The 27,309-nt window shown below is 40.7% G+C and overlaps 2 protein-coding genes across 3 annotated transcripts in view; one reads left to right on the forward strand and one right to left on the reverse strand.

The window, feature by feature from the left end:
• Positions 1 to 7,163, forward strand: part of tgfb3 (transforming growth factor, beta 3) — a 30,321-nt gene extending 23,158 nt beyond the window's left edge. The window contains exons 5-7 of one of the 2 annotated variants that reach the window (XM_079853219.1): positions 2,766 to 2,937; positions 5,600 to 5,753; positions 6,962 to 7,163. In XM_079853219.1, the coding sequence (XP_079709345.1) occupies positions 2,766 to 2,937; positions 5,600 to 5,753; positions 6,962 to 7,120 (485 nt within the window). In that variant the 3' untranslated portion in view covers positions 7,121 to 7,163. Of the gene's footprint in view, positions 1 to 2,765; positions 3,190 to 3,430; positions 4,087 to 5,599; positions 5,754 to 6,961 lie in introns of those variants that run through there. The other variant, XR_013819399.1, reaches the window with a different exon arrangement.
• ttll5 (tubulin tyrosine ligase-like family, member 5) overlaps positions 7,055 to 27,309 on the reverse strand; it is a 147,885-nt gene continuing 127,630 nt past the window's right edge. The window contains exons 31-32 of the mRNA XM_079853170.1: positions 20,615 to 20,697; positions 7,055 to 8,948 (exon numbers count right to left, since the gene is read on the reverse strand). Of these exons, the coding sequence (XP_079709296.1) occupies positions 8,896 to 8,948; positions 20,615 to 20,697 (136 nt within the window). The 3' untranslated portion in view covers positions 7,055 to 8,895. The remainder of the gene's footprint in view (positions 8,949 to 20,614; positions 20,698 to 27,309) is intronic.

Below are 27,309 nucleotides of genomic sequence, written 5' to 3' on the forward strand. Positions count from 1 at the left end.
TTTTGTTGTATATTTGGAGTGTTTAGAAGTACAGAAAAGTTGAAGTTATTCTCTTCAGGTGCTTCGTTGATATCTTTATATTCTGTTTTGGTCATATTTTTCAACCTGTTCCGATTTTTCTGTTATCTATGACGTTTTGTGAACTATTACGTCACAGTATTTGCAGCGGAACTACCAAATAAGGACATTGACTTCCAGCCCAACACTTCGAGCAATCCGCCATTTTTATTTCTCGCTGCAATTTTGTAGTCTAAGCTAAAAGATGCAGAAGTTACGAGAGGGTAAGTTAAAATGTTCGGTTGTTGGATGTAGTAACCCACACGCTTCATTACACCGTCTAATGTAGATGAACTGCCGCGCTTGTGACAGGGCGCATGTTTAACTGAAAGAACGAGCAGAGAGAGAGAGAGACCCGGTCGCACGCGCGCAGGCGAAAGTGTAAACAAGACACCGTCTCCAAACTAGACGCTGTCTTGCTCTCTCTCCCTCGCACATATTAATCAAAATAAATCGACATGGTGGTAAAAGGTCGGAAGACCAAAGTTTCATGTGTAAATACAGTAACACACCATTGCGATACATCCATATGAAGACGTTGTTCTGCAGGTTCGTCGTCTTCGTTTTCATCTCGCTCCGGCTCCGACTCTGGCTCGAACATGTAAGGCTGGCTGGACAAGTCTTCCGTTGTTGACATTTTGTTAATAATGTGTGAATAAAACGTTTCACACATTATTCTCTGCTATCAGACTACAAAAATGGCCGAACGGGGTGGAGTTGAACCGAGTGCCACCTCTGCATCCTGGAGAGGGGGCGGGGTATGACGTGTCTCAATTGTATTTAAAGAGACCGCACCAAAACGAGTTGCTCTCAGACGCACTTCAGAAAAGGGGTAGAAAAGGGGCCTGTGGAGCTATAATAATGAGGAATTCAGACCCAAGCATTGCAGTTCTGCTTTATATAGACCAAAAATGTATGATTTATATGTAAAAAGGAACAATTTAAAAGCATGATATGTCTCCTTTAAAATATCTTGACTGTAACTCGACACCCTTGCCTCATTTAGTATGCGCGGTTCTATGAATATGCAAATGATCCCCGCCTCCACTCACTCACTCAGCTCAGAGATCCACTGGTTGACGATCACACGTTGATCTGATTGGTTACAAGGTAGTTTGTGACGTCAGAAACACCAGCGATTTCAAAGCGTGTTTTTGAGACTGTCTTTGGTTCACTGCAGTTTTAAGGAGGAAATACTCAGCAATGCTGTCGACTTATGAACTTACACATGGTTTGTCTTAAAGCATATTAAAAACACCACATAGACACATAAACAACATTAAAAGCTGGATTTTCACCACCACTTTAAGAAAATATCTGCAAACGTACACATTTTTCAAGAATTGCACTTCGGTACGAACTTAGAATTGATCTGATTAGATTTGTGTGAATCCGGCCCCAGATCGCACTCTGCTACTGAAGTCTCTTCTTACTGTTTTTCTCTGCGATGCAATACAGAATATACAACACACAATCATGAATCCCACACAGCTTTTCCCCCGTCAGCTCATCTTCACCGCACACGTTCTGATGAGATAACCGCGTCTGCGCTCCCGTCGGACTCTCTCGGAGAGCGGAGCGTATGGGATCTCGCTCAGTCCGGGGCCTCGGGGGTGTCTGGGGTTTCGGGAACGCTCTGGCTGGACCGCGGGCACTCAGACTCTTGGCCCTCAATGAAAGAGGGGTGTCCGTATCTATTGGCAACGCCTCTCCTGGGACCTGAGCTGCTTTTGCTATCACAAACAGATTGAATACGCAGATGCTCGAGGAGACGGAGAGTGAGCTGCTGTCTGAGAGGAGCTGAGGTGGATTCAGGAAAACGTCCTTCATAAAGAAGTTAAAGTGCTTTAGTCCATGTTTATCTGTCTTTAGTGTGTAATGTTGCTGCTTGAACATGAAAAAGTTCCAGTTCTTCTCTATATCAGTGTCAGTGTTTCTGAACTCCTGAAACGCCTCCATTGTAGTCTTGAGTTTCTCCTGGTCACAATATTCCTCATTTAAATAATTCATACGCAGAATAAAGGGGCGGGGCCTGGTTGAGTTAGTTAGTAGTGTGTTAAACTGGTGGTTATGGGAAGGGGCGGGACATTTCCCAAACACACTTGAAGCACTCGACCAATCACAACACACTGCTCCAGCCGACCAATCAGAGCACAGTGTGCTTTTCAGGAGGAGGAGCTTCATAGAGACAGGAAGTAAACAGAGCGTTACTGACAGACTGGGAAGAGAGGAGCCGCAACAATGGAGAATATGAGGGAAATAATCAACATTCAAGCAGCAAAACCTGTTCTAGTAGAGCCTGAAACAACATCAAGACTCTGTAAAAGGGCATAATAGGTCCTCTTTAAGAATTCTAATAAATTCGTAAGAATGTGACGTCAGAAACACCAGCGATTTCAAAGCATGTTTTTGAGACTGTCTTTGGTTCACTGCAGTTTTAAGGAGGAAATACTCAGCAATGCTGTCGACTTATGAATTTACACATGGTTTGTCTTAAAGCATATTAAAAACACCACATAGACACATAAACTACATTAAAAGCTGGATTTTCACCACAGGGGGACTTTACGTTTTGCGTTCCTCTGAGTCACATTGGATTGAAACACAACCGAACTGAACGTCAATGTCTTCCCAAAAATATTAATATTCATGATCCAGACTTGAAGGTTTCTGATGTGAGCGTGTCTGTGCTTCTGCTGTGTCCTCAGGGATGGACGGCGAGTACGAGGAGCAGAACCGATGGGATTTGGGTCGACTGAAGAAGCAGAAGGAGCAGCTTCTCCCTCATCTGATCCTGATGATGTTGCCTCCGCACCGGCTGGACGTCCTGCCCTCCTCCAGGCGACGCAAACGGGCCCTGGACACCAACTACTGCTTCTCGTGAGCCTTTCTTCAACTTCACAACCTCAAACTGTTGCTCTGTTCCCAAACTTACTAAGACTTTTGCATTTTAACATTTGAAGGCATCATTGGCGCTCCTGACATGAAGGCTTTTCCAAAAGCTAGACAACTAAATTGTGTTTTCTTCTCATTTTGGACCAATTGAAAGGCAGCGTGTTTTTGTAGTCCAAAACCAGGGAACAAGCATTTTAGCACTTCCAGATCCATAGTCCTGACGTCAGTGGGTTTTTGGTTAAATGCCTGAAATAAGCTCCAGATATATTCACGTTTAATTCTATGACATATACATCAGTAAAAACTAGGGATGTAACAATATATCACAATACAAAAATGTGACAATATATATCGTGGATAGTTCACCCAAAATAAAAATTAGTGTGTGAGAAAAGAGAAGTTTTAGTGTCAGTACTACATTAAACTACTATATATAACGTTGAATATAATGTATAATAATGCAATGGGGGAATATTAGTGTGTCCTGATAATGCCAAATGTCTGATGTTACCAGTAAAAGTGTCCTACATTAATTTAAATATATCTAGTCAGTGACAGAGATCAAGCATATTCATCTAAAATAATTCAGTATTTTCAGCTTCAGAATCATGAATATTGTTATTCTGGCGTCTCTATTGTCCTGTGCTTTGGGTTTCCAGCTCCAAGTCCAAGCCTATTCATTTACACACACAATGAAATACCAAATTTAGCATTTTAATCAACAGTTCATATTTTGTTAATCTTTTATCATATGTCTTGTAGTATCGCAATAATATGGTATTGTGAGTTCAGTATCGTGATATGTATAAAATCGTGACATGAGGGGATCGTTACAACCTCTAGTAAAAACCTTTTCTGATCGTATTAAAGCTTTTACTTGTCATGAAAAATGAGGTTATCGGACATGAAACGTCATCAAACTGAACAGGTAAACTCATCTACTCGCCAGTCGCCTTCACATTTTATAAGAACAAATTTTTCTAACTCAAACTTTCAGGGGAATTGTTTTTAAATGAACACTGAAAGAGTGACGTTGAAGGCATGTGACCGTGGTCTAGGCTATAAAGCCTACGCTTAGCTTCTTACTTTTGCCAGTTGTACTTGGGCTGCCAAATTCATAAAAGTTGTGTAAGAAATTCACAAAATGTGTAAGAATCATAAACTTTTGTTGGTCACAGACCTTATTTTCTGCAATAACCCTATTGAGGGTTACCCTATTGAACCCTATTCTGGAAAAATCCTATTGAGTTTTTGTGGAGAGAGCCAGGGTGATGCGAAGTTACATTTGGGACTATAGAAATACGTCATCACTGTAGCGCTCTATACATTGTGAGAAACCCAAACACACTTTCTGAGGGACGCGTGTGAACTGATAGCGAGTGCTGGAAAGTTCTTCTGAAGATACGGCAGTTTAGCACTAGCATCGCCAATGTCGTGGGTTTGATTCCCACGAACGCATGAACTGATAAAATATATACTTTGAATGCAATATAAGTCACTTTGGATAAAAGCGTCTGGCAAATGCATTAATGTAAGTGTTATTCGGTAAGGCAGGAACGCAAGCTGAATTTGATCTGCTTTCTTCTTAAAAAACGACATTCAAATTCACATTCCAGGAACTTCATGTGTCTGGAGAGGTTTTCCTGTAAGAATGAACCTTTTAATTGGCACCTGACGGCTGGAAGCGACTGCAAGAGCTTGCAAGTTTAGATTTGTCCCAGTATGCTAAGTAGTGCACTGGCTCTTTAGTGTGTGTCTCTCCGTGAGCTCTCCACACCTGGGTCGGATCCAGGAGGGAAAAAATGACACACCTTACAGTGGAATTTCTGAGCTTTAAAGACTGTCTGACATGTTTATAAGGCCGAAATAGAAGTCTTAAGGGGCTTTCGCACCGGAGGAACCTTTTCATAGTTCCTAGAACTATTGGCGGAAGCTCCCGGGTTTTGGCGTGTTCGCACCGCAGGAATTAGGAACGATTTTAGTTCTAGGAACTCCTTTTGGAGGAACTAATTTACTCCTCCTTCAGAGTCGGTCTGAACCAGCACTGTAGGAACTATCCGTGACGTTAGTGTTCGCTGATTGGCTGAACGCGTGCAAAACACCAGCGCCCGCCATTTTTAAACAGCTGTGTAAACACACAGATTATAGCCTATATATTTACTCCAGAAACTAACTCTACGAACATGGAAAACAGTGATAGATGGACCTCTCTACCTTTACGCTGAGGAGAAAATCCAACACAACTTTGAGGATCCAAGAGAAACATTATTATGTATTTCTGCTCAGTTCTATCTAATACCGTATTAGACAGGACTGTCAGACAGATCGTAAACCAATGAACACGGAGAATGCGAGCACTGTTTGCTCAGGCTCTGGCGTTCTCAGCACTGTCAAAATAAAAGTCCTAACAACAAGCATGTCTTACGTCACTTCAGAGTTCCTACTGGCGGTGGGAATGCAACAAGTAAAACGTTCCTATGGGAACCATTAGTTATCGGGGAACCATCCTGGTGGCTCGTACTTAGAACTATCCGGTGCGAAAGCTCCTTTAGAAACATCCACATGTCTGGAAACGTCTCTGAATGAACGCAGGAGAGAAAGAGAGCGAGGATGTGAACGAAAGTGACGGTTTTCCTTCTGCTTTCAGAAACTACGAGGAGAACTGCTGCGTTCGGCCGCTGTACATCGACTTCCGGCAGGATCTGGGCTGGAGGTGGATCCACGAGCCCAAAGGGTATCACGCTAACTTCTGCTCCGGCCCGTGTCCGTACCTGCGCAGCGCCGACACCACACACAGCTCGGTGAGAGAACTGAACTCACATCGTGACAGTTTAACCCCTGTCACTGTCTTTTTGAAGAAGGTCCAAGCGGCTCTTTTCAATTAAATAAATAAAGGTGACTTTATGGAAGTAAAATAATGACATGTTTTTGAAACAAAAAAGCTTGTTGAATTGCACTACTTGAAAAAATATGCATCGCATTAATAACCCTGTTTGCATTTTAATGCATTGTATTTTTAGGGCTTGCATTTTTATGGGCTGAAATTCAACATGGTTGTATATTTAAGCTGTGAATATTTCACTTCAAAACATTTCACACACATTTTCATAATTAAAAATTCAATAATCCATATTCACCTTTCAGATTTCACTTCCAAAATATTCATTCCGTTTAAAAATACAACCTATACTATTCGACAGGCAATTTTCGGTCCATTTTATTTCGCTTTACCAATTCAACAAGCTTTTTTGTTTCAAAAATATTTGTCATTATTTTACTTCCATATGACTTGACTATGTGGCCTAAATTGAATTTATTTTATAATTGATGAACTTTGCAACATTGACAGTTATTTTGCCATTTATTTTTAAAGGGTTAGTTCACCCAAAAAAAGAAATTTTTGTTATTAATTCCTCATGTTGTTCCAAACTGTAATACCTAAATTCATCTTCGGAACACAAATGAAGATGTTTTTGATGAAATCTGAGAGATTTCTGATCTCTCCATAGACTGCAAAGTCACTGCAACTTTCAAGGCCCAGAAAGGTAGTAAAGACATGGTTAAAATAGTCCATGTGACGACAGCGGTTTTTAACCATGTCTTTACTACCTTTCTGGGCCTTGAAAATTGCAGTGACATTGCAGTCTATGGAGAGATCAGAAAACTCTCAGATTTCATCAAAACATCTTCATTTGTGTTCCGAAGATGAACGAAAGTCTTACGGGTTTGGAACGACATGAGGATGAGTAATTACTGACAGAATTTGGTAACACTTTATTTCGATAGTCCACTTTAGACATTCTACTAACTAGAAGTAACTTTGCAACTACATGTCAACTAAATCTCTCATTAGAGTATCAATTGACTGTCTGCTTAATATCTGCTTTATTCTGATGGTCCCAGAATTCAAATTTTCGGGTGAACTAACCCTATAATGTGAATCTGCTTGAAACGATCGGTATTGTCTATAGTAAGCGCTACAGAAATAATGTTCCTGATTTCTCTGCAGCTGCTGAGCCTGTACAACACGCTGAACCCCGAGGCGTCCGCGTCCCCTTGCTGCGTTCCTCAAGACCTGGAGCCGCTCACCATCCTCTACTACGTGGGCCGAATACCTAAAGTGGAGCAGCTCTCCAACATGATCGTCAAATCCTGCAAGTGCAGCTGAAGGGCCCCCAGACCCCGACACGGAGCCCGAACGCGGGTTCGAACGCTCGAGGGTCGAAAGGAACTGGACTCTGAACGAATACCTCTGTTCATCCTTCTCACACACATCCAAACCCAGGAGCCAGAGGCTTCTCCAAGCACTACATCAGACGACCCCTCGAACTTTGATGTTTGAAGTGACCTGTCCACTTGTAATGTGTAATTTTTGGTCAGCTTTTTAAACTGCCTCTAGGCGAACCTCGTGCCATTTCTGAACTCTGAAACGGCAGTGCAAAGCTTCATAACATCTGTACTGAGGACAGTCGCTCTGAGACGACACGTGCTGGATCAGCTGATGGTTTCTGTATAACGTAACTCAATTGAGCAACATTTCCCAAACAGAACGTTTTAGTGTGTACTACAGTAATCGACACTGTTTGTCTAACGTGACGGTGTTACTGATATTGTAAAATACAAACATGCTGGAAAGAAATATGAGAAAACATTGACTTGGTTAGACTTGGTTGACTTGACTTTTGATTTTTAGTTCTTCAGTGAAGCTGACGTATGACGACACATGAACTTTTAGATCACAAACTGCTAAAGTTTTTACTGCTATTACTCCTGAAAACACTTTTTTAATTAAACAGTCTTGGACAAAAAGAGCCGTTGATGAAGTTTGAAGTTTGTCTTGAATTCTTCTTGACGATTAAAAATGGTGACAGCACATTATTTTCATAACTTTTTTTCTTAAAACAAAAGTAATCACAAAAAGTAGCTGACATTTCTTCCAGTTTACTGATACAACTGAACGATAAAAAGGTACTATCATGTTAATTAAGTTTCATTGCTCTGGTCATGCATAAAATGAGAGGAAATTCAAGTCAATTCAGGAGAGAAAACAATATACAAATACTGTATGAACTAAAATAAACATTAAACAAGGTCAATCTTGCATAATCGGCCTCATTCATGAAACACAAATTGAATTTATGTGAACTGTTTACATCAGCTGTGACATTCCACTCAAAGTGATGATTTGTGAGAAATTTGTTCTGTTTCTGTTGCATGAATGAGGTGCTGTCATTTATTCGTGTTTGGCCAGGTAATAAAAGTGAAAACACAACGTCATCCCATCAGCACGTGTGCTGATCATGATGTATCAAGCATTCCCAGGACATTGGTCAAAAAACTGCCATTGTGTGTTAAAGAGAGATTGGAATGATTAGTTTTACAGATCCAACGACAGAAAATCATCACGAACGACATCAACTTTACCTGGACATGTGGTTCATCACACCTGAATGAGGCACTTCAACAGAAGTTCTTAAGAGATCATTAACGATTGGTGATGAAAGTTGAAATCTTCTGTATGTACATGTAAACATGGATAAATATGATGGACAGGTTGATGTTGGAGTGTGTTTGGCTCCGTGTGCTCGAGCACCAGCTGTCGTGAGTCGTCAGTCCACTCGCTCTTCACATGGCATCAGTTGTAGGGTGAAAATGAAGCCTGGACAACTGCACGTATGGGACAGCGAGAGAGAGAACGCTTTCAGAAAAACCTTTGGAACAGATCCAATCGATGCAGTGTTGCGTACTATCACACACTCAAAAAGACACACAAGGCCGGTTAGGAGGCATTTGAGGGGAAATATTGATTATCAGAAGACAGTATAAAGAGAGACACGGGTAAAGTCAAGAGCTCATGTTCTGAGCAGTTGGAGGGTGTAGAAGAGGACGAGTGTAACGTATCCCAGAGAGCAGCTGATTGGTACGGTTGACCTTTGGCCTCATTCATCTGTTCTTGGAGCCCTGAACATGGAAGAGTTTACTGTACATGGACAGACCTGTGAACACACAATAACACAATGAATCAACATGCACACGTATGAGCTGTAATTGAATTCCAATCTACATTGAGTAAAAGACAAACAGATCTTTATGTGATTAAAGCGAGAAAAAAATCACGTCACCAAATCACTTTATTAAAAATACTTGTCAGACCAGTAACGTTTTAAGGAAAGCTGTACATTTGGGTTTAAAATCTTGTAAGGCAAAAAAAAAAAAAAAAAAGAAAAAAAAAAAGGTTTGCTTTAAGTGAACCTCTGAACACTTAAAAACAAAAAGTGCAATTCTTGTGCAAAAGTCTCGAGACTACTCCAACATATTGTGTAACACGAGAATGAACCTCATTGGTTCTTGCAGAAGCTCAAACGTGCTGAGTAACACGAGAATGAACCTCATTGGTTCTTGCTGAAGCTCAAACGTGCTGTGTAACACGAGAATGAACCTCATTGGTTCTTGCAGAAGCTCAAACGTGCTGAGTAACACGAGAATGAACCTCATTGGTTCTTGCAGAAGCTCAAACGTGCTGTGTAACACGAGAATGAACCTCATTGGTTCTTGCTGAAGCTCAAACGTGCTGCGTAACACGAGAATGAACCTCATTGGTTCTTGCAGAAGCTCAAACGTGCTGAGTAACACGAGAATGAACCTCATTGGTTCTTGCAGAAGCTCAAACGTGCTGTGTAACACGAGAATGAACCTCATTGGTTCTTGCAGAAGCTCAAACGTGCTGAGTAACACGAGAATGAACCTCATTGGTTCTTGCAGAAGCTCAAACGTGCTGCGTAACACAAGAATGAACCTCATTGGTTCTTGCTGAAGCTCAAACGTGCTGCGTAACACGAGAATGAACCTCATTGGTTCTTGCAGAAGCTTAAACGTGCTGCGTAACACAAGAATGAACCTCATTGGTTCTTGCTGAAGCTCAAACGTGCTGCGTAACACAAGAATGAACCTCATTGGTTCTTGCAGAAGCTCAAACGTGCTGCGTAACACAAGAATGAACCTCATTGGTTCTTGCTGAAGCTCAAACGTGCTGCGTAACACAAGAATGAACCTCATTGGTTCTTGCAGAAGCTTAAACGTGCTGCGTAACACAAGAATGAACTTCATTGGTTCTTGCTGAAGCTCAAACGTGCTGCGTAACACAAGAATGAACCTCATTGGTTCTTGCTGAAGCTCAAACGTGCTGCGTAACACAAGAATGAACCTCATTGGTTCTTGCTGAAGCTCAAACGTGCTGCGTAACACGAGAATGAACCTCATTGGTTCTTGCAGAAGCTCAAACGTGCTGCGTAACACAAGAATGAACCTCATTGGTTCTTGCTGAAGCTCAAACGTGCTGCGTAACACAAGAATGAACCTCATTGGTTCTTGCTGAAGCTCAAACGTGCTGCGTAACACGAGAATGAACCTCATTGGTTCTTGCAGAAGCTCAAACGTGCTGCGTAACACAAGAATGAACCTCATTGGTTCTTGCAGAAGCTCAAACGTGCTGAGTAACACGAGAATGAACCTCATTGGTTCTTGCTGAAGCTCAAACATGTTGAGTAACACGAGAATGAACCTCATTGGTTCCTGCAGAAGCTCAAACGTGCTGCGTAACACAAGAATGAACCTCATTGGTTCTTGCTGAAGCTCAAACGTGCTGCGTAACAAGAATGAACCTCATTGGTTCCTGCAGAAGCTCAAACATGCTGCGTAACACGAGAATGAACCTCATTGGTTCTTGCAGAAGCTCAAACGTGCTGAGTAACACGAGAATGAACCTCATTGATTCCTGCAGAAGCTCAAACGTGCTGTGTAACACAAGAATTAACCTCATTGGTTCCTGCAGAAGCTCAAACGTGCTGTGTAACACGAGGATGAACCTCATTGGTTCTTGCAGAAGCTTAAACGTGCTGAGTAACACGAGAATGAACCTCATTGGTTCCTGCAGAAGCTCAAACGTGCTGTGTAACACGAGGATGAACCTCATTGGTTCTTGCAGAAGCTCAAACGTGCTGAGTAACACGAGAATGAACCTCATTGGTTCTTGCAGAAGCTCAAACGTGCTGAGTAACACGAGAATGAACCTCATTGATTCCTGCAGAAGCTCAAACGTGCTGTGTAACACGAGAATGAACCTCATTGGTTCTTGCAGAAGCTCAAACGTGCTGAGTAACACGAGAATGAACCTCATTGGTTCTTATTGAAGCTCAAACATGCTGCGTAACATGAGAATGAACCTCATTGGTTCCTGCAGAAGCTCAAACGTGCTGTGTAACACGAGGATGAACCTCATTGGTTCTTGCAGAAGCTCAAACGTGCTGAGTAACACGAGAATGAACCTCATTGGTTCTTGCAGAAGCTCAAACGTGCTGCGTAACACGAGAATGAACCTCATTGATTCCTGCAGAAGCTCAAACGTGCTGAGTAACACGAGAATGAACCTCATTGGTTCTTATTGAAGCTCAAACATGCTGCGTAACATGAGAATGAACCTCATTGGTTCTTGCAGAAGCTCAAACGTGCTGCGTAACACGAGAATGAACCTCATTGGTTCTTGCAGAAGCTCAAACGTGCTGTGTAACACGAGAATGAACCTCATTGGTCCTTGCAGAAGCTCAAACGTGCTGAGTAACACGAGAATGAACCTCATTGGTTCTTGCAGAAGCTCAAACGTGCTGCGTAACAAGAATGAACCTCATTGGTTCTTGCAGAAGCTCAAACGTGCTGCGTAACACGAGAATGAACCTCACTGGTTCTTGCAGAAGCTCAAACGTGCTGAGTAACACGAGAATGAATCTTATTGGTTCTTGCAGAAGCTCAAACGTGCTGCGTAACAAGAATGAACCTCATTGGTTCTTGCAGAAGCTCAAACGTGCTGCGTAACACGAGAATGAACCTCATTGGTTCTTGCAGAAGCTCAAACGTGCTGCGTAACACGAGAATGAACCTCATTGGTTCTTGCTGAAGCTCAAACGTGCTGCGTAACAAGAATGAACCTCATTGGTTCTTGCAGAAGCTCAAACGTGCTGAGTAACACGAGAATGAACCTCATTGGTTCTTGCAGAAGCTCAAACGTGCTGTGTAACACGAGAATGAACCTCATTGGTTCTTGCTGAAGCTCAAACGTGCTGCGTAACACGAGAATGAACCTCATTGGTTCTTGCAGAAGCTCAAACGTGCTGAGTAACACGAGAATGAACCTCATTGGTTCTTGCAGAAGCTCAAACGTGCTGTGTAACACGAGAATGAACCTCATTGGTTCTTGCTGAAGCACAAACGTGCTGCGTAACACGAGAATGAACCTCATTGGTTCTTGCAGAAGCTTAAACGTGCTGCGTAACACGAGAATGAACCTCATTGGTTCCTGCAGAAGCTCAAACGTGCTGCGTAACACAAGAATGAACCTCATTGGTTCTTGCTGAAGCTCAAACATGTTGAGTAACACGAGAATGAACCTCATTGGTTCCTCCAGAAGCTCAAACGTGCTGCGTAACATGAGAATGAACCTCATTGGTTCCTCCAGAAGCTCAAACGTGCTGCGTAACACGAGAATGAACCTCACTGGTTCTTGCAGAAGCTCAAACGTGCTGAGTAACACGAGAATGAACCTCATTGGTTCTTGCAGAAGCTCAAACGTGCTGCGTAACAAGAATGAACCTCATTGGTTCTTGCAGAAGCTCAAACGTGCTAAGTAACACGAGAATGAACCTCATTGGTTCTTGCAGAAGCTCAAACGTGCTGCGTAACACGAGAATGAACCTCATTGGTTCTTGCTGAAGCTCAAACGTGCTGCGTAACAAGAATGAACCTCATTGGTTCTTGCAGAAGCTCAAACGTGCTGAGTAACACGAGAATGAACCTCATTGGTTCTTGCAGAAGCTCAAACGTGCTGTGTAACACGAGAATGAACCTCATTGGTTCTTGCTGAAGCTCAAACGTGCTGCGTAACACGAGAATGAACCTCATTGGTTCTTGCTGAAGCTCAAACGTGCTGCGTAACACGAGAATGAACCTCATTGGTTCTTGCAGAAGCTTAAACGTGCTGCGTAACACGAGAATGAACCTCATTGGTTCCTGCAGAAGCTCAAACGTGCTGCGTAACACAAGAATGAACCTCATTGGTTCTTGCAGAAGCTCAAACGTGCTGAGTAACACGAGAATGAACCTCATTGGTTCTTGCTGAAGCTCAAACATGTTGAGTAACACGAGAATGAACCTCATTGGTTCCTCCAGAAGCTCAAACGTGCTGCGTAACATGAGAATGAACCTCATTGGTTCCTCCAGAAGCTCAAACGTGCTGCGTAACACGAGAATGAACCTCACTGGTTCTTGCAGAAGCTCAAACGTGCTGAGTAACACGAGAATGAACCTCATTGGTTCTTGCAGAAGCTCAAACGTGCTGCGTAACAAGAATGAACCTCATTGGTTCTTGCAGAAGCTCAAACGTGCTAAGTAACACGAGAATGAACCTCATTGGTTCTTGCAGAAGCTCAAACGTGCTGCGTAACACGAGAATGAACCTCATTGGTTCTTGCTGAAGCTCAAACGTGCTGCGTAACAAGAATGAACCTCATTGGTTCTTGCAGAAGCTCAAACGTGCTGCGTAACACGAGAATGAACCTCATTGGTTCTTGCAGAAGCTCAGACGTGCTGCGTAACACGAGAATGAACCTCATTGGTTCTTGCTGAAGCTCAAACGTGCTGCGTAACACTAGAATGAACCTCATTGGTTCTTGCTGAAGCTCAAACGAGCTGCGTAACACGAGAATGAACCTCATTGGTTCTCGCTGAAGCTCAAACGTGCTGCGTAACACGAGAATGAACCTCATTGGTTCTTGCTGAAGCTCAAACGTGCTGCGTAACACGAGAATGAACCTCATTGGTTCTTGCTGAAGCTCAAACGTGCTGCGTAACACGAGAATGAACCTCATTGGTTCTTGCAGAAGCTCAAACGTGCTGAGTAACACGAGAATGAACCTCATTGGTTCTTGCAGAAGCTCAAACGTGCTGTGTAACACGAGAATGAACCTCATTGGTTCTTGCTGAAGCTCAAACGTGCTGCGTAACACGAGAATGAACCTCATTGGTTCTTGCAGAAGCTTAAACGTGCTGCGTAACACGAGAATGAACCTCATTGGTTCTTGCAGAAGCTCAAACGTGCTGCGTAACACTAGAATGAACCTCATTGGTTCTTGCTGAAGCTCAAACATGCTGAGTAACACGAGAATGAACCTCATTGGTTCCTGCAGAAGCTCAAACGTGCTGCGTAACACAAGAATGAACCTCATTGGTTCTTGCAGAAGCTCAAACGTGCTGAGTAACACGAGAATGAACCTCATTGGTTCTTGCTGAAGCTCAAACATGTTGAGTAACACGAGAATGAACCTCATTGGTTCCTCCAGAAGCTCAAACGTGCTGCGTAACATGAGAATGAACCTCATTGGTTCCTCCAGAAGCTCAAACGTGCTGCGTAACACGAGAATGAACCTCATTGGTTCTTGCAGAAGCTCAAACGTGCTGCGTAACATGAGAATGAACCTCATTGGTTCTCTCAGAAGCTCAAACGTGCTGCGTAACACGAGAATGAACCTCATTGGTTCCTGCAGAAGCTCAAACCTGCTGCGTAACACGAGAATGAACCTCATTGGTTCTTGCAGAAGCTCAAATTTGCTGTGTAACACGAGAATGAACCTCATTGGTTCTTGCAGAAGCTCAAACATGCTGCGCAACACGAGAATGAACCTCATTGGTTCCTGCAGAATCTCAAACGTGCTGAGTAACACGAGAATGAACCTCATTGGTTCTTGCTGAAGCTCAAACGTGTTGAGTAACACGAGAATGAACCTCATTGTTTCCTCCAGAAGCTCAAACGTGCTGCGTAACACGAGAATGAACCTCATTGGTTCTTCCAGAAGCTCAAACGTGCTGCGTAACACGAGAATGAACCTCATTGGTTCTTGCTGAAGCTCAAACGTGCTGCGTAACACGAGAATGAACCTCATTGGTTCTTGCTGAAGCTCAAACCAACACGAGAATGAACCTCATTGGTTCTTGCAGAAGCTCAAACGTGCTGAGTAACACAAGAATGAACCTCATTGGTTCTTGCTGAAGCTCAAACGTGCTGCGTAACACGAGAATGAACCTCATTGGTTCTTCCAGAAGCTCAAACGTGCTGCGTAACACGAGAATGAACCTCATTGGTTCTTGCTGAAGCTCAAACGTGCTGCGTAACACGAGAATGAACCTAATTGGTTCTTGCAGAAGCTCAAACCAACACGAGAATGAACCTCATTGGTTCTTGCAGAAGCTCAAACGTGCTGAGTAACACAAGAATGAACCTCATTGGTTCTTGCAGAAGCTCAAACGTGCTGCGTAACACGAGAATGAACCTCATTGGTTCTTGCAGAAGCTCAAACCAACACGAGAATGAACCTCATTGGTTCTTGCAGAAGCTCAAACGTGCTGAGTAACACGAGAATGAACCTCATTGGTTCTTGCAGAAGCTCAAACGTGCTGCGTAACACGAGAATAAACCTCATTGGTTCCTCCAGAAGCTCAAACGTGCTGCGTAACACGAGAATGAACCTCATTGGTTCTTCCAGAAGCTCAAACGTGCTGCGTAACACGAGAATGAACCTCATTGGTTCTTCCAGAAGCTCAAACGTGCTGCGTAACACGAGAATGAACCTCATTGGTTCTTCCAGAAGCTCAAACGTGCTGCGTAACACGAGAATGAACCTCATTGGTTCTTGCTGAAGCTTAAACGTGCTGCGTAACACGAGAATGAACCTCATTGGTTCCTCCAGAAGCTCAAACGTGCTGCGTAACATGAGAATGAACCTCATTGGTTCTTGCAGAAGCTCAAACGTGCTGCGTAACACGAGAATGAACCTCATTGGTTCTCGCACGTCAAGCGAACATGCTTGAGCTTCCGTTTAACATAACTGATGTGTGAGTTAATGAATGTTTTTATGTGAATAAAAGCCTAAATTCAATCTGTTCATTATATCAAGCTAACAAGGCTCTTCAGAAAATTTGGACTGAACCGCTCATTAATGGATTAGTTTTACGATCTCTTCATGAATTTTTTTAATCGTCAAAGTGTCAGTTGTGAAGCTGTCAATGGAGGGACAGAAATCTCTCAGATTTAATCAAAAAGATCTTCGTGTCCTGAATATGAACGATGGTCTTACGGGCTTGGAACGACATGAGGGTGAGCAATCATTTTTGGGTGATCTATCCCTTTAAAGTTCACAACCCATTCTACTCGCATAACGTGACATAAAAATAGATATTCAATGAAGAAATAATGTAGGACAGGACTTCGACTGCATGGTGAAAGACTGTTTATATGAAGTTGAATGTAAAAAATGAGCCATTGATGACATTAGGTGACAGAAAAAGGAGTTTCAGAGCTGGAATAAATTATTACACACTGATTATGAAGACAAACATTTATTTTGGAATAACATGCACTGATGAATGACTCTCAATAATGACTCACAAATTGTATTGGGTGCAAAATGGTGCATGTAAACGTGCTCACTGATTCCCGAAATGACGAGTTCTTTGCTGGTGAATGAGTGTGAAATCCAAGTCAAACTATGAGGATCAGAAAACAAGATCTTTTTTCAAGAGTGAAATAAAAGTGTAGATATTCTGCAGCTGGTTTTCTCACAGAAGCTGAAGGCTGCATGAAGGGTTTGATAAGAGCAGACTCTCTCTCTGCACTGATCCGACGTTCCCAGAGCTGCTGAACACTATTCCCTTTCATTCCCTCTCCATACACTGTTTATTTTGGTGCTCTTTTACACCCCGAGGCCTTACGGCACAGGAGAATGAAAACATCACGCCCGGCTTCCAATCCAGTGACTCGACTGCTGGAAGCCGTTTCGCGCTCAGAAAGACGCGAGTGAAGAGGGGAAAACATGTTCCTGCTGTCTCTGTGTCCCTGACTGATGTGAGAGAGTCTCAGCAAACATTTCTACAGTTCACACCAGATACAGGTCAAAAGTTTGGAATAAATAAGACTACTTGATGGTTTTGAAAGGAGTCTCTTCTGCTCACCAAGGCTGCATTTATTTAGAATACAATAGAAACAGTGAAATATTATTACATTTAAAATAATCGTTTCATTTTATAATATATTGTAAAATGCCATTCATTCCTGTGTTAAAAGCTGAACTTCTTGAAATCCTCCCAAACAACTTGTGGGGATGTGGGGATGATTTGATTATTTTTTAAAGGCTTTCTGACCCCAAGACTCAACTAATCTCTGCAATTCTCCATCTGTGATCCTTGAAGAGTCTTTGGCCACTCAAACTCTCCTCCTCACCGTACATTAAGACAGTATAGACACATGTCCTCTTCCTGGCAGATTCGTAACATCTTTAGTTGATTATAACTTCTTAATTATTGCTCTGATGGTGGAAATGGGATTTTCAATGCTTTAGCTATTTTCTTACAGCCACTTTCTATTTTGTGAAGCTCAATAATCTTTTGCTGCACATCAGAACTATATTCTTTGGTTTTCCTCATTGTGATGGATGATTAAGGGAATCTGGCCTTTGTGTTTCCTCATATTTAAACTCCTGTGAAACTGGAAGTCATGGCTGGACAATTTCATGTTCCTAGTCACCCTGGTGTGCTAAAAATGTAAATATTAACGGGAATATACTTCACAGAGATTTTACTCATAAGAATTTCAAGGGGTGCAAATAACTGTGGCCAACATGCATTGGAGAAAAACATCTATTTCATAATGTGAGTTCCCCCCATGTTCAATTGTTTTACTTCAATGAAAGTGTAGAATTTTATGAATTTTTTTAATGAAAGATCAAAAGGATAAACAATGCACATTTATTTTCACAGCTACCTTTGCTCATTTTTACCAAGGGTGCCAATATTAATAGAGGGAACTGTATATATATATAGTTTTACTTATATGTACTGCCATTATCATGATAGATTTGCTGTACTGCCTTTAATTTAAACTTATATAAACAAAATGATTGTCTTTCAGCAACAAAAAAAAAAAAAAAAAAAAAAGGATTGTATTACATCCATGTCAATGATTTATCTTCTTCTGATACTGTGGTGCTCTAGTCTTCCAGAGATTCACTCATCAGACACAAGCTCTTCATCTTTTTGACTTTGAGCCAATATTGAGCCAAAGCTGAAAAATGGGGAACATTCTTGGAGTGAAAACCAGTTTGAAAGCATTTGGCTCAAATCTGTGAGAGTGTGAAGTCTGGTGAGATGAGGTCAAGTGAAAAGAAAGAAAAGGAAAAACATCACAACAATGGAGGTCTGTTTACGGCTAATGTGCGAGCGCTGAGCGGGATGAGAGGATACGCTGATGTGTACTGACGGCTGATCTCAGAGAATGCGAGCGTATGGATCATCAGAGCCGGCCGCTCTCATCCACGCTAAAACAACACTCCGTCCTCTTCCAGCGCTCTTTCCCAGCTGACAAACGCCTCCTGACCACTGAACAATGGAAGAAGTGCATCTGTGAACCGAGGACGTCTTACACGCAATGCTGTTTTACAGGCTTTGAAAAGTAACAACTGACAAAAGACTCTCGATACACATTTTCAAGTCCAACGATGGCATATAAATTATAAATAAACTGCCGGTCAAAAGTTTTGGATTGGTAAGATTTTGAATATTTTTCAAAAGAAGTCTCTTCTGCTCACCAAGCAGAAGTTATTTATTTGATAAAATAATAATAATAATAATAATATTGTGAAATATTATTATAATGTAAATCAGCTGTTCTCTATGTGAATATATAGTAAAGTGTCATTTATTCCTGTGATCAAAGCTGAATTTTCAGCATCATTACTCCAGTCTTCAGTGTCACATGATCCTTCACAAATCACTTTAATATGATGATCTGATGCTAAAGAAACATTTATGATTATTATCAATGTTGAAAACAGTTCTTTACATTTTTATTTCAGGATTCTTTGATGAATAGAAAGTTCAAAAGAACAGCAATTATCTGAAAAAGCTTTTGTAACATTAAACACTACCGTTCAAAAGTTTGGGGTCAGTAAGATTTTTATTTTTGAGGGAAATAAATAAAATAAATCAATACTTTTATTCATCAAGGATGAATCAAATTGATCAAAAGTTACAGTAAAGACATTTATAATGTTACAAAAGATTATATTTCAAACAAACTTTCTATTCATCAAAGAATCCTGAAAGAAATTGTACACAACTGTTTTCAACATTGGTAATAATCATAAATGTTTCTTGAGCATCAAATCATTATATTAGAGTGATTTCTGAAGGATCATGTGACACTGAAGACTGGAGAAATTATGCTGAACATTCAGCTTTCATCACAGGATTATACCATGGTCTGGGTGAATACTCGATTCTGATTGGCTGCAGGGTGTCCATTAAAAAGTGATAGAGAACACCTAGTAAATAAACCGTCAGGCGTAACCAGGGAAACCAAGTTATTGTTTATAAAAACTCTAGATTTCGATTGTAAAACTAATTAAAATATAAACTAATGTTTTAAAAATGTGTTATTTGGCAAGTGACCATGGTATAAGCGGGTTAATGCCCTTCGAGGTGTCCACTGTCAGGTATTAATCCTCCGCTGCGCGTCGGACGGTTCACGCCTCGCCGTCGTCCATTAATACCTGACAATGGACACCTCGTCGGGCATTAACCCTTACATAAATTACATTTTACTATATATTCACATAAAAACAGCTGTTTTAAATTGTAATACATTTTTTTTGTGTGTATTTCTAATCAAATAAATGCAGCCTTGGTGAGCAGAAGATACTTCTTTTAGAAACATGAGAAATCTTACCGATCCAAAACTTTTGACCGGTAGTGTATATCAAATAGATGCAGCTTTGGTGAGACAAAGAGGGTCTTACTGACCCCAAACTTTCACACAGTGGTTCAGCTCTTCTGAATCAAACACTCAACTCTGTGTGTTATAAGTTTTAATAATTTACATCAAATGCCTGACATCAGCATAAAAAACAAATCTCAATAATGTACGCTGCATGACAGGAGCTTCATCTGACAGGATAAGCTGGCATGGCACTGTTAGAATTAGCATTAGTGTTCTTCAATACCAGCTCACAGCAGCTGTTGGTGGATCAGAGTCTAACACTCGACGATCTCAGTGACACGTAACAAACCTCCCGCTGGAACGGCCACTATGAACAGCTGCCAGAGCGGGCGAAGCGGCCTCGAACCCACTGCCAAGAGTCCTCATTAAAATACCAGAGACTGAACTGGCATGAGCTCCAACATTCAACATTCAACTAATTCCTAACCAGCTGCGACACCATTGAATTTTAGAAACCGTTTCTAATTCTGCGACGTTGCGGCCGGAACAACAACATAAAAGTATGACCATGATAATCTCAGGTACTGATTATGTGCTTTATTTAATGTTTAAAGCGTCTAATGTGAGTTTGAATATTTTGCGATCTTTCAACGCGAGTACGACAATGGATAATTCACTGCAGATTAATGAATGTAATTATGTACTTGTCCATTTTGTTGTGAGTGCAGTGTTCTTGCAGAGAGACTCCGCCCACACAGGCTTCTGATTGGCTAACCTTGTCAGTCAGTGCACACATGATCAACCACAGGATGTGTGTGTGTGTGTGTGTGTGTGTGTGTGTGTCCTCACCTGTGTTTGCACACACTGTCTCATACACCACATGCTGTGCACTGGAGCTGCCGTGACTGGCTGGAGTCTCAGATAATGCTTTCCTGTGGACAGACACAACATCACATCTATAAAGGGTCTCATTTTGATTGAATGTTGTTTAACTACTTTTGCTTTTTTAGATTACACACTGGACACAATGCACAAATTGTTTAATCATATAAAACAATGAAAAAAAATCCCTAAAACCCAATATTAAAATGCATTATTTTAAAACTTCAATTCACATCTATTACCCATTTCAAACTGTTGTGGGAAAGTGGAGTAGATGGAATAGTTTACCATTTCAAAAAGATTATTATTTGTTATAAATTATTCAAAACAGAAGCCATAGAGCATGACAGCATATCCTATTGCCCATATTTGCTGTGGAATCACATGCTTTAAAGGGATAGTTCACCCAAATATTAAACTATCTTTATTTCATTTTGGGGAAAACACCAAAGGAAGCTGATTCAGTAGTCAGTGTTCATCTTGAAATATTATTAACAAAATCAAAGTTATAAATTTACTTGATAAAAATCATTTTCACAACCTAAAGGAGGACGTTTGTACAATTATACTGAAAGACTTTTACTTAATAAAAGAGTCTAAACTATCAGTCAGAGACAGAAGGACTGAGGAGATCGAGTGTGCAACAGGTTTAACAGCATCTTTTTAATCATGTTGGTCATTTAGAGGCTTAGAAATTTGAGTATCAAATATGATCCAGTAGTTTTAGGGTTAATATGATGCGCTAAAGCAGCTCAAAAGCAGTTTAAAAGTAAAAAAAACAAAAAAACAAAAGAAGTGTTGTCAAAGCCTGAACACATCCTGCTGAACCACCCATAAAAACAAAGAAAACTTTGAAGAGTATATACACAAACACAGTTTGATTACAAAAACTACAATCCACACACACTACACATTATTATACAGTAGATGAACTGAATAAGGAAATGGTTTAGCCAGCCTAGGCCTACATGACATCAGACAGTGATTATATCTGTGCTCCACACAATGCCCGTTTCTCTGCCGTGAGCTGAATAGCCCTGATGACCTCCATCATCTGACAATAAACGGCAGGAACACTGAGGAAGGCTTGGCCACCGAGAGCCAGTGCAATTATCTGAGGCAGAAACAGGGCCCAACACGCCTGTAACTTCGCACGGTAAATCCGCTAAGCATTTTTGAGGAACAATAAATAAAGCCGGGCTAGTATTAATCTCCAGAAGCAGAACGGGAGCATTAGTGCACTAATGAGGGAACACAGTGCTGCCTTGTAGGGTCCACACAGTTGTCCTTTCATTTGGCGGCTCAACCTTGGACCGACAGCACAGATAGAAACGCTTTAAATTATACGTCAGATCTCCCTTTACAGGAAATGACACTTCAGTGCTTTATTGGTGACTGGAGTTTAAGATTATTAGTGCTGGTCGGTCAGATGTCAGCGGGACGCTTGCCAGCACTCGCAACTGGAGGCGTGGAACTTATTAAATCAGTGCTCTGGAAATTAGGATTTTGCTAGTCTATACAAGGCCAAATTCATTTAGACCTTAAATAAACCCTTATTAATTTATTTTTCTGTGAAACAAAAAAGGAGATGTCAAGCAGAATGTCTGCGCTCCTGCAGATTTATACTACAAAAACACCATAAGAGTGTCACAAGAGTCCATATGAATCATATGCAATACACTGTAAAAAAATAATTTAAAAAATCTAAGTTTTATAAAAAAAGAAAAAAAATTACATGCCATTTCTTTGTAATTATTTGTGAAATTTACTAGCAATTTCTGATTGAAAATTGTTTCAAAGTTAATCCTACACTAATTTTATTTCAAGACTTTTCACTGAAGTCATGTGACAAATTTGTATGAAGAACAGACTGACATTTTAGATGTTATTCATCAATAATATTCAGAAGAATGGAAACACTTTGCAATAAGGTTCCATTAGTTAATGCATTAATAAATAACATTAACGATTATTCATCACTGTTAAAGTTAGTTAATAAAAATACAGCTGTTCATTGTTAGTTCATGTTGACTTTTGATGAATGTATTAGTAAATGTTGAAATTAACAATAACTAATATTTATAAAATGCTCCAGAAGTATTGTTCATTGTTCATGTTAACAAATGAAACCTTATTGAAAGTGTTACCAGAAAAAAAAAAAAAAAAAAAAAATGCACTGTACAATGTAGTGTGCTATCGACACTTTTCATTCAATTTTATTTTCGTTTTTCGTTTTAAACAACTTTAAAGGGATATTTCACTTTGAAATTAAATTTTGGTATGTTTTAGCTTACCTCAAGGGCATCCAAGATGTAGGTGTCTTTTTTTCCACAGTAGTTTCAATTTTGATATTTTTAGGTCAAACCGTTCTTGTCTGTCAGTCATATCATGCAGGTCTGTGGTCACTGTCTCAAAGAGCATGCACAGAGTCCAAATTAAAACAATTCCCCATCGTCCAAATTAAACAATTCCCCATCGTAAGTACACATTGATGGCCTAAGACACGAAATGAGCGGTTTGTGTGAGAAAACGAACAGTATTTATATAGTTTTTACCTCTTATAACACAACCACGTCCAAGTGATCTGAGGGCGCGGGCGCTTCCTATTGTGTGACGTGTACGCAGACTGGTGCATAGATATATATACATTAGATGTCGCATTAAAGACATTCGTTCCAATGAACTGCCGTAGCCAAGGTGACATCTAGTGTATATATCTATGCACCAGTCTGCGCACACGACACACAATAGGAAGCGCCCGCGCCCTCAGATCACTTGGACGTGGTTGTGTTATAAGAGGTAAAAACGATATAAATACTGTTCGTTTTCTCACACAAACCGCTCGTTTCGTGTCTTAGGCCATCAATGTGTACTAACGATGGGGAATTGTTTTAATTTGGACTCTGTGCATGCTCTTTGAGACAGTGACCACAGACCTGCATGATATGACTGTCAGACAAGAACGGTTTGACCTAAAAATATCAAAATTGAAACTACTGCGGAAAAAAAGACACCTACATCTTGGATGCCCTTCAGGTAAGCTAAAACATACCAAAATTTAATTTCAAAGTGAACTATCCCTTTAAACATAATAGACTATGTTTAATTGTACAGGGGCATTTTTTTGCACCTGTATCTTGAGTTTGATCGCATTTTTGCCTCGTGTAACGGAGGCAAGCTAGTAAGAGCTGTGCGTGTAAACCTCACTCCCCTAGAATCAAGAGCTGCACTCGTGACCTACGCTACTTTAGCATCCCTTGTTAGCGCGCATTCCTCCCATGCCGGAGACACTGGTTCAAATCCCGCTCGGAGTGGGTCGAGTAAGACCGGTTACATTTGGTGCCGTGACCCGGATAGGAGTGAGTGTAATGGAGGCAAGCTATTAAGAGCTGTGCGTGTAAACCTCACTCCCCTGGCATCAAGAGGCGCACTAGCAAATTATGCTAGAGACTGCAGTCTTTTAGCGCCTTGTTAGTGTGCCTGCCTCCCATGCCAGAGATGCTGGTTCAAATCCCGCTCGGAGCGGGTCGAGTAGGACCGGTTACACAAGCCCACTTTAATTTCTGACCCTGATCTGCTCTGATCCCATGCATGACCTCACTGCAATCCAACAGACGGAAATCTGCAACCAGGGTTAACTAAATCTAAAACTAAAACCAAAGTTTTATTACTGTCATGACAACTCTTAGAGAGATCGGCATGGTAATGGATGTGGCAATGTTAATGTATTTGGTCTTGACTGGATAGACCAATACATTCACAGACACTGCTGTGAGTAAGACAAGCTGCTGCTGCTGCACATGTAACATACATGATTAAACCCCGTAGCAGATCTATACAGGTGGAGCTGGGGAAGGAGGAGGGTTTCTGAAAGCGGACCGCAGACTGTAACAGCAACACTGCCAGTATTTGAATGTTTAGCCACAGCTCATTGGCCGCTGATGCAGCAGCAACCAATCAGCTGCGCTGTGTAGATGATGATGTGATCGCTACCAAATAGAGTTGAGGATCTATCAGTTTCATGCCAGAACTAGGTACTTACTTGAAATAAAATAAATGTAACTGAAAGAAAATATCAAAATTAGTTATAATAAAATAATAAAAATATAATTAATAACAAAACCTTTTATTTAAGCTAAGTTTCTAAGACAACATTTCTCATTTTCATTTCATTTAACTTGATGCACTAAAACAACAAAACTGAACCTAAAATAAATAAAAACTATGTAATTAATAAAAATGACAAGAACACATGACAAAATTACTAAATCTTTGACAAAAAATTTATAAAAACTCATTTTAACCATTAATCAAAACTATAATAGCATATCTCATTGACACTAAAATAACACTGATAGCAATGGAGAACTTCGTCCCTTCCACTCCTCATCCTTCACCTGTCTCTTATTCTCTGTTTCTCTTCCATTCTTCTGTCAGTTCAGTGTTTCCATCCGTGAATTTTTGCTTTTTCGAGCTTCCGTTTTTCCCACACTTTCCCATGTCACACAGGCCAACCACAAAAATGCAGCGCGGCGAGCGAGTGAGGGGCTCAGGAATTCCTCACGGAGAGGGTAAACACGACACGGGCCGCGAGCAAACACTGCCTTTAACTCTACATAACCCTCCTCTGTCTTCAGCAGCCTCATATCTCTCTAATGTCTTTCAGCTCTCGCTTCATTCAGCCTTTCAGGAATTACCTCCATTTCCTGACGCTCCCACATGCGCCTTTCCAAGCAGGATCATTTACTCAAGACTGTCTGTGTGTATATCCCAAAAAGAGTGATGAAATCTTCCTGATCCTCACATGACCATCCTCTCTGGACACAGAACGATCTTTCCAGTGGAAAGACCTTTAGATGAAGTTAAAAAGATGAAGTTCTCGTGGTGTACGAGCGCCCTTTTCCATACAAAAAGTAATAAGGAAAGTGACATTTTTTGAGGTCGGATTTATAAATCACAGTCCACTTTTGTTGCAGTGTTTGTTAATACGTTTAAAATACTGCTAGTGTTTCTGTCTTGATCTTTGTGCTGATTTTCACATGATGAGCCACACTGAAGCAAATGTTATTTATTTGATTTGAAATGTGTCTGTCCTGATACAAATGAAAAAAAAACAAAAAAAAAACAAAAGCAGCTTAGACTCAGCCTAACACTTCCTTGTGCGTTTCCTGGAGGAAAGAGATTCATATAAATTAGGATGAAAAAAAAAAAACGATGACAGTGTTGATTTTTGGGCGAACTATTCCTTTAAAAGCTTACACTCACATTCAAATTCCTACTAAATACACCATTCATGATCTTTTTGAGCATAAATCTAAATTTAAATGGTTGTAATTCATGAATACCTTGGAATACAGACCTGAGGTTTGAAGTGAAAGCACTTCAAAAAATGAAAGGGTAAAAAAGTTATAGAAGTGTATTGTAAAGCAAATTTAGTGAAAGCAAAACTAAACATTTTTTATTTTATACAAAATTTTACAAAATAATTTGGACTCTAAAATTGCTAGAAAATCAAAGCCATATGTCAAACCAAGATGTGTTCCAAAATTGTAGTTGATTTCACAAAAAATGAGCTGCTAAAAAGTTTTAAAGTACTGTTTCCATGATAAGGCAGTGTCCAATTTCAATCCGTTTTCACAGGATTCATTTTGGGTCTATAAGCTTGAATGATATCTAATGTATGATAATAACAAAAATATGACAGAGGCAATACAAAAGCACACCAGTGTCACAATTAAAAATGTCTGAATTGCATTAAATACAGAATATCAAAACAAATGGCATCTGCAAACAAATTAAGTTGAAGCTCAGTTTTCTTAGAACTAACTATGCCTTTCTGAGACACTTGTTTAATCAAATCAATTTAACCAAGTGGTGTCAAGGTGATGTTTTATAGATGTATGTAGTCAGTCACAGCTGTCCTTACAGAATAACCACTGGTGTATTTCATCATGTTAACACATGAACATGTTCCACAAAGTTTGACAACCAGAAAGTGTCCAAGAGTTTCTCATTTTAAACCTTTGAATGTTCTAAAATCGAACCAACTTCATTTTCTGCCTGTGGTGTCTGCAGTTTGTACTTGCACCTTCCGGCCTTGTACATTTTAGAAATGGGAAACATTAAAGTAATCTTTTTGCAAAATCTAAAAACTATTTGCATGCCTCCACCACATCAATCAGCCATATATGACGGAGACGACCCCATCATGGTGGGCCACATGCTCTTAGTGAAGCGTCCGCTGATTTCTCAGAGCTTGCTAATGTTCTGTAATTGGGCCAAATGTGCAATAACTAGGCTGCAGTGCATCGTGGGAAACAAGAGGAGCTGGGCTCTCTTTCTGTGGTCCGAGCGCTACACACACCTCCCACCGTTCTGTCTGCAAATCTCAAAACAAAATCAGATTTCCACAGCACGCATAAACACAGCCCAGCCGCCCAACCACACTGTTTACTTAATAGGCAGAAACCTGTGGTGTGTGTGTGCGTTTGTGTGTGTGTGTGTGTGTATGTGTGTGGATGAAGACAATAATGCAAATGGTATTAACATTCTTAATGTGTTCTTCTACACAACAATCACTAATGCAAACCTCAGCTGAGGACTGAACACATGAGCTGTGAGGAAAACACTCACTAAATTTTAGCTTTTGTCGATTTATAAAC

The sequence above is a fragment of the Squalius cephalus genome (assembly GCF_949319135.1).
Source record: "Squalius cephalus genome assembly, chromosome: 20".
Lineage (NCBI taxonomy): Eukaryota > Metazoa > Chordata > Actinopteri > Cypriniformes > Leuciscidae > Squalius > Squalius cephalus.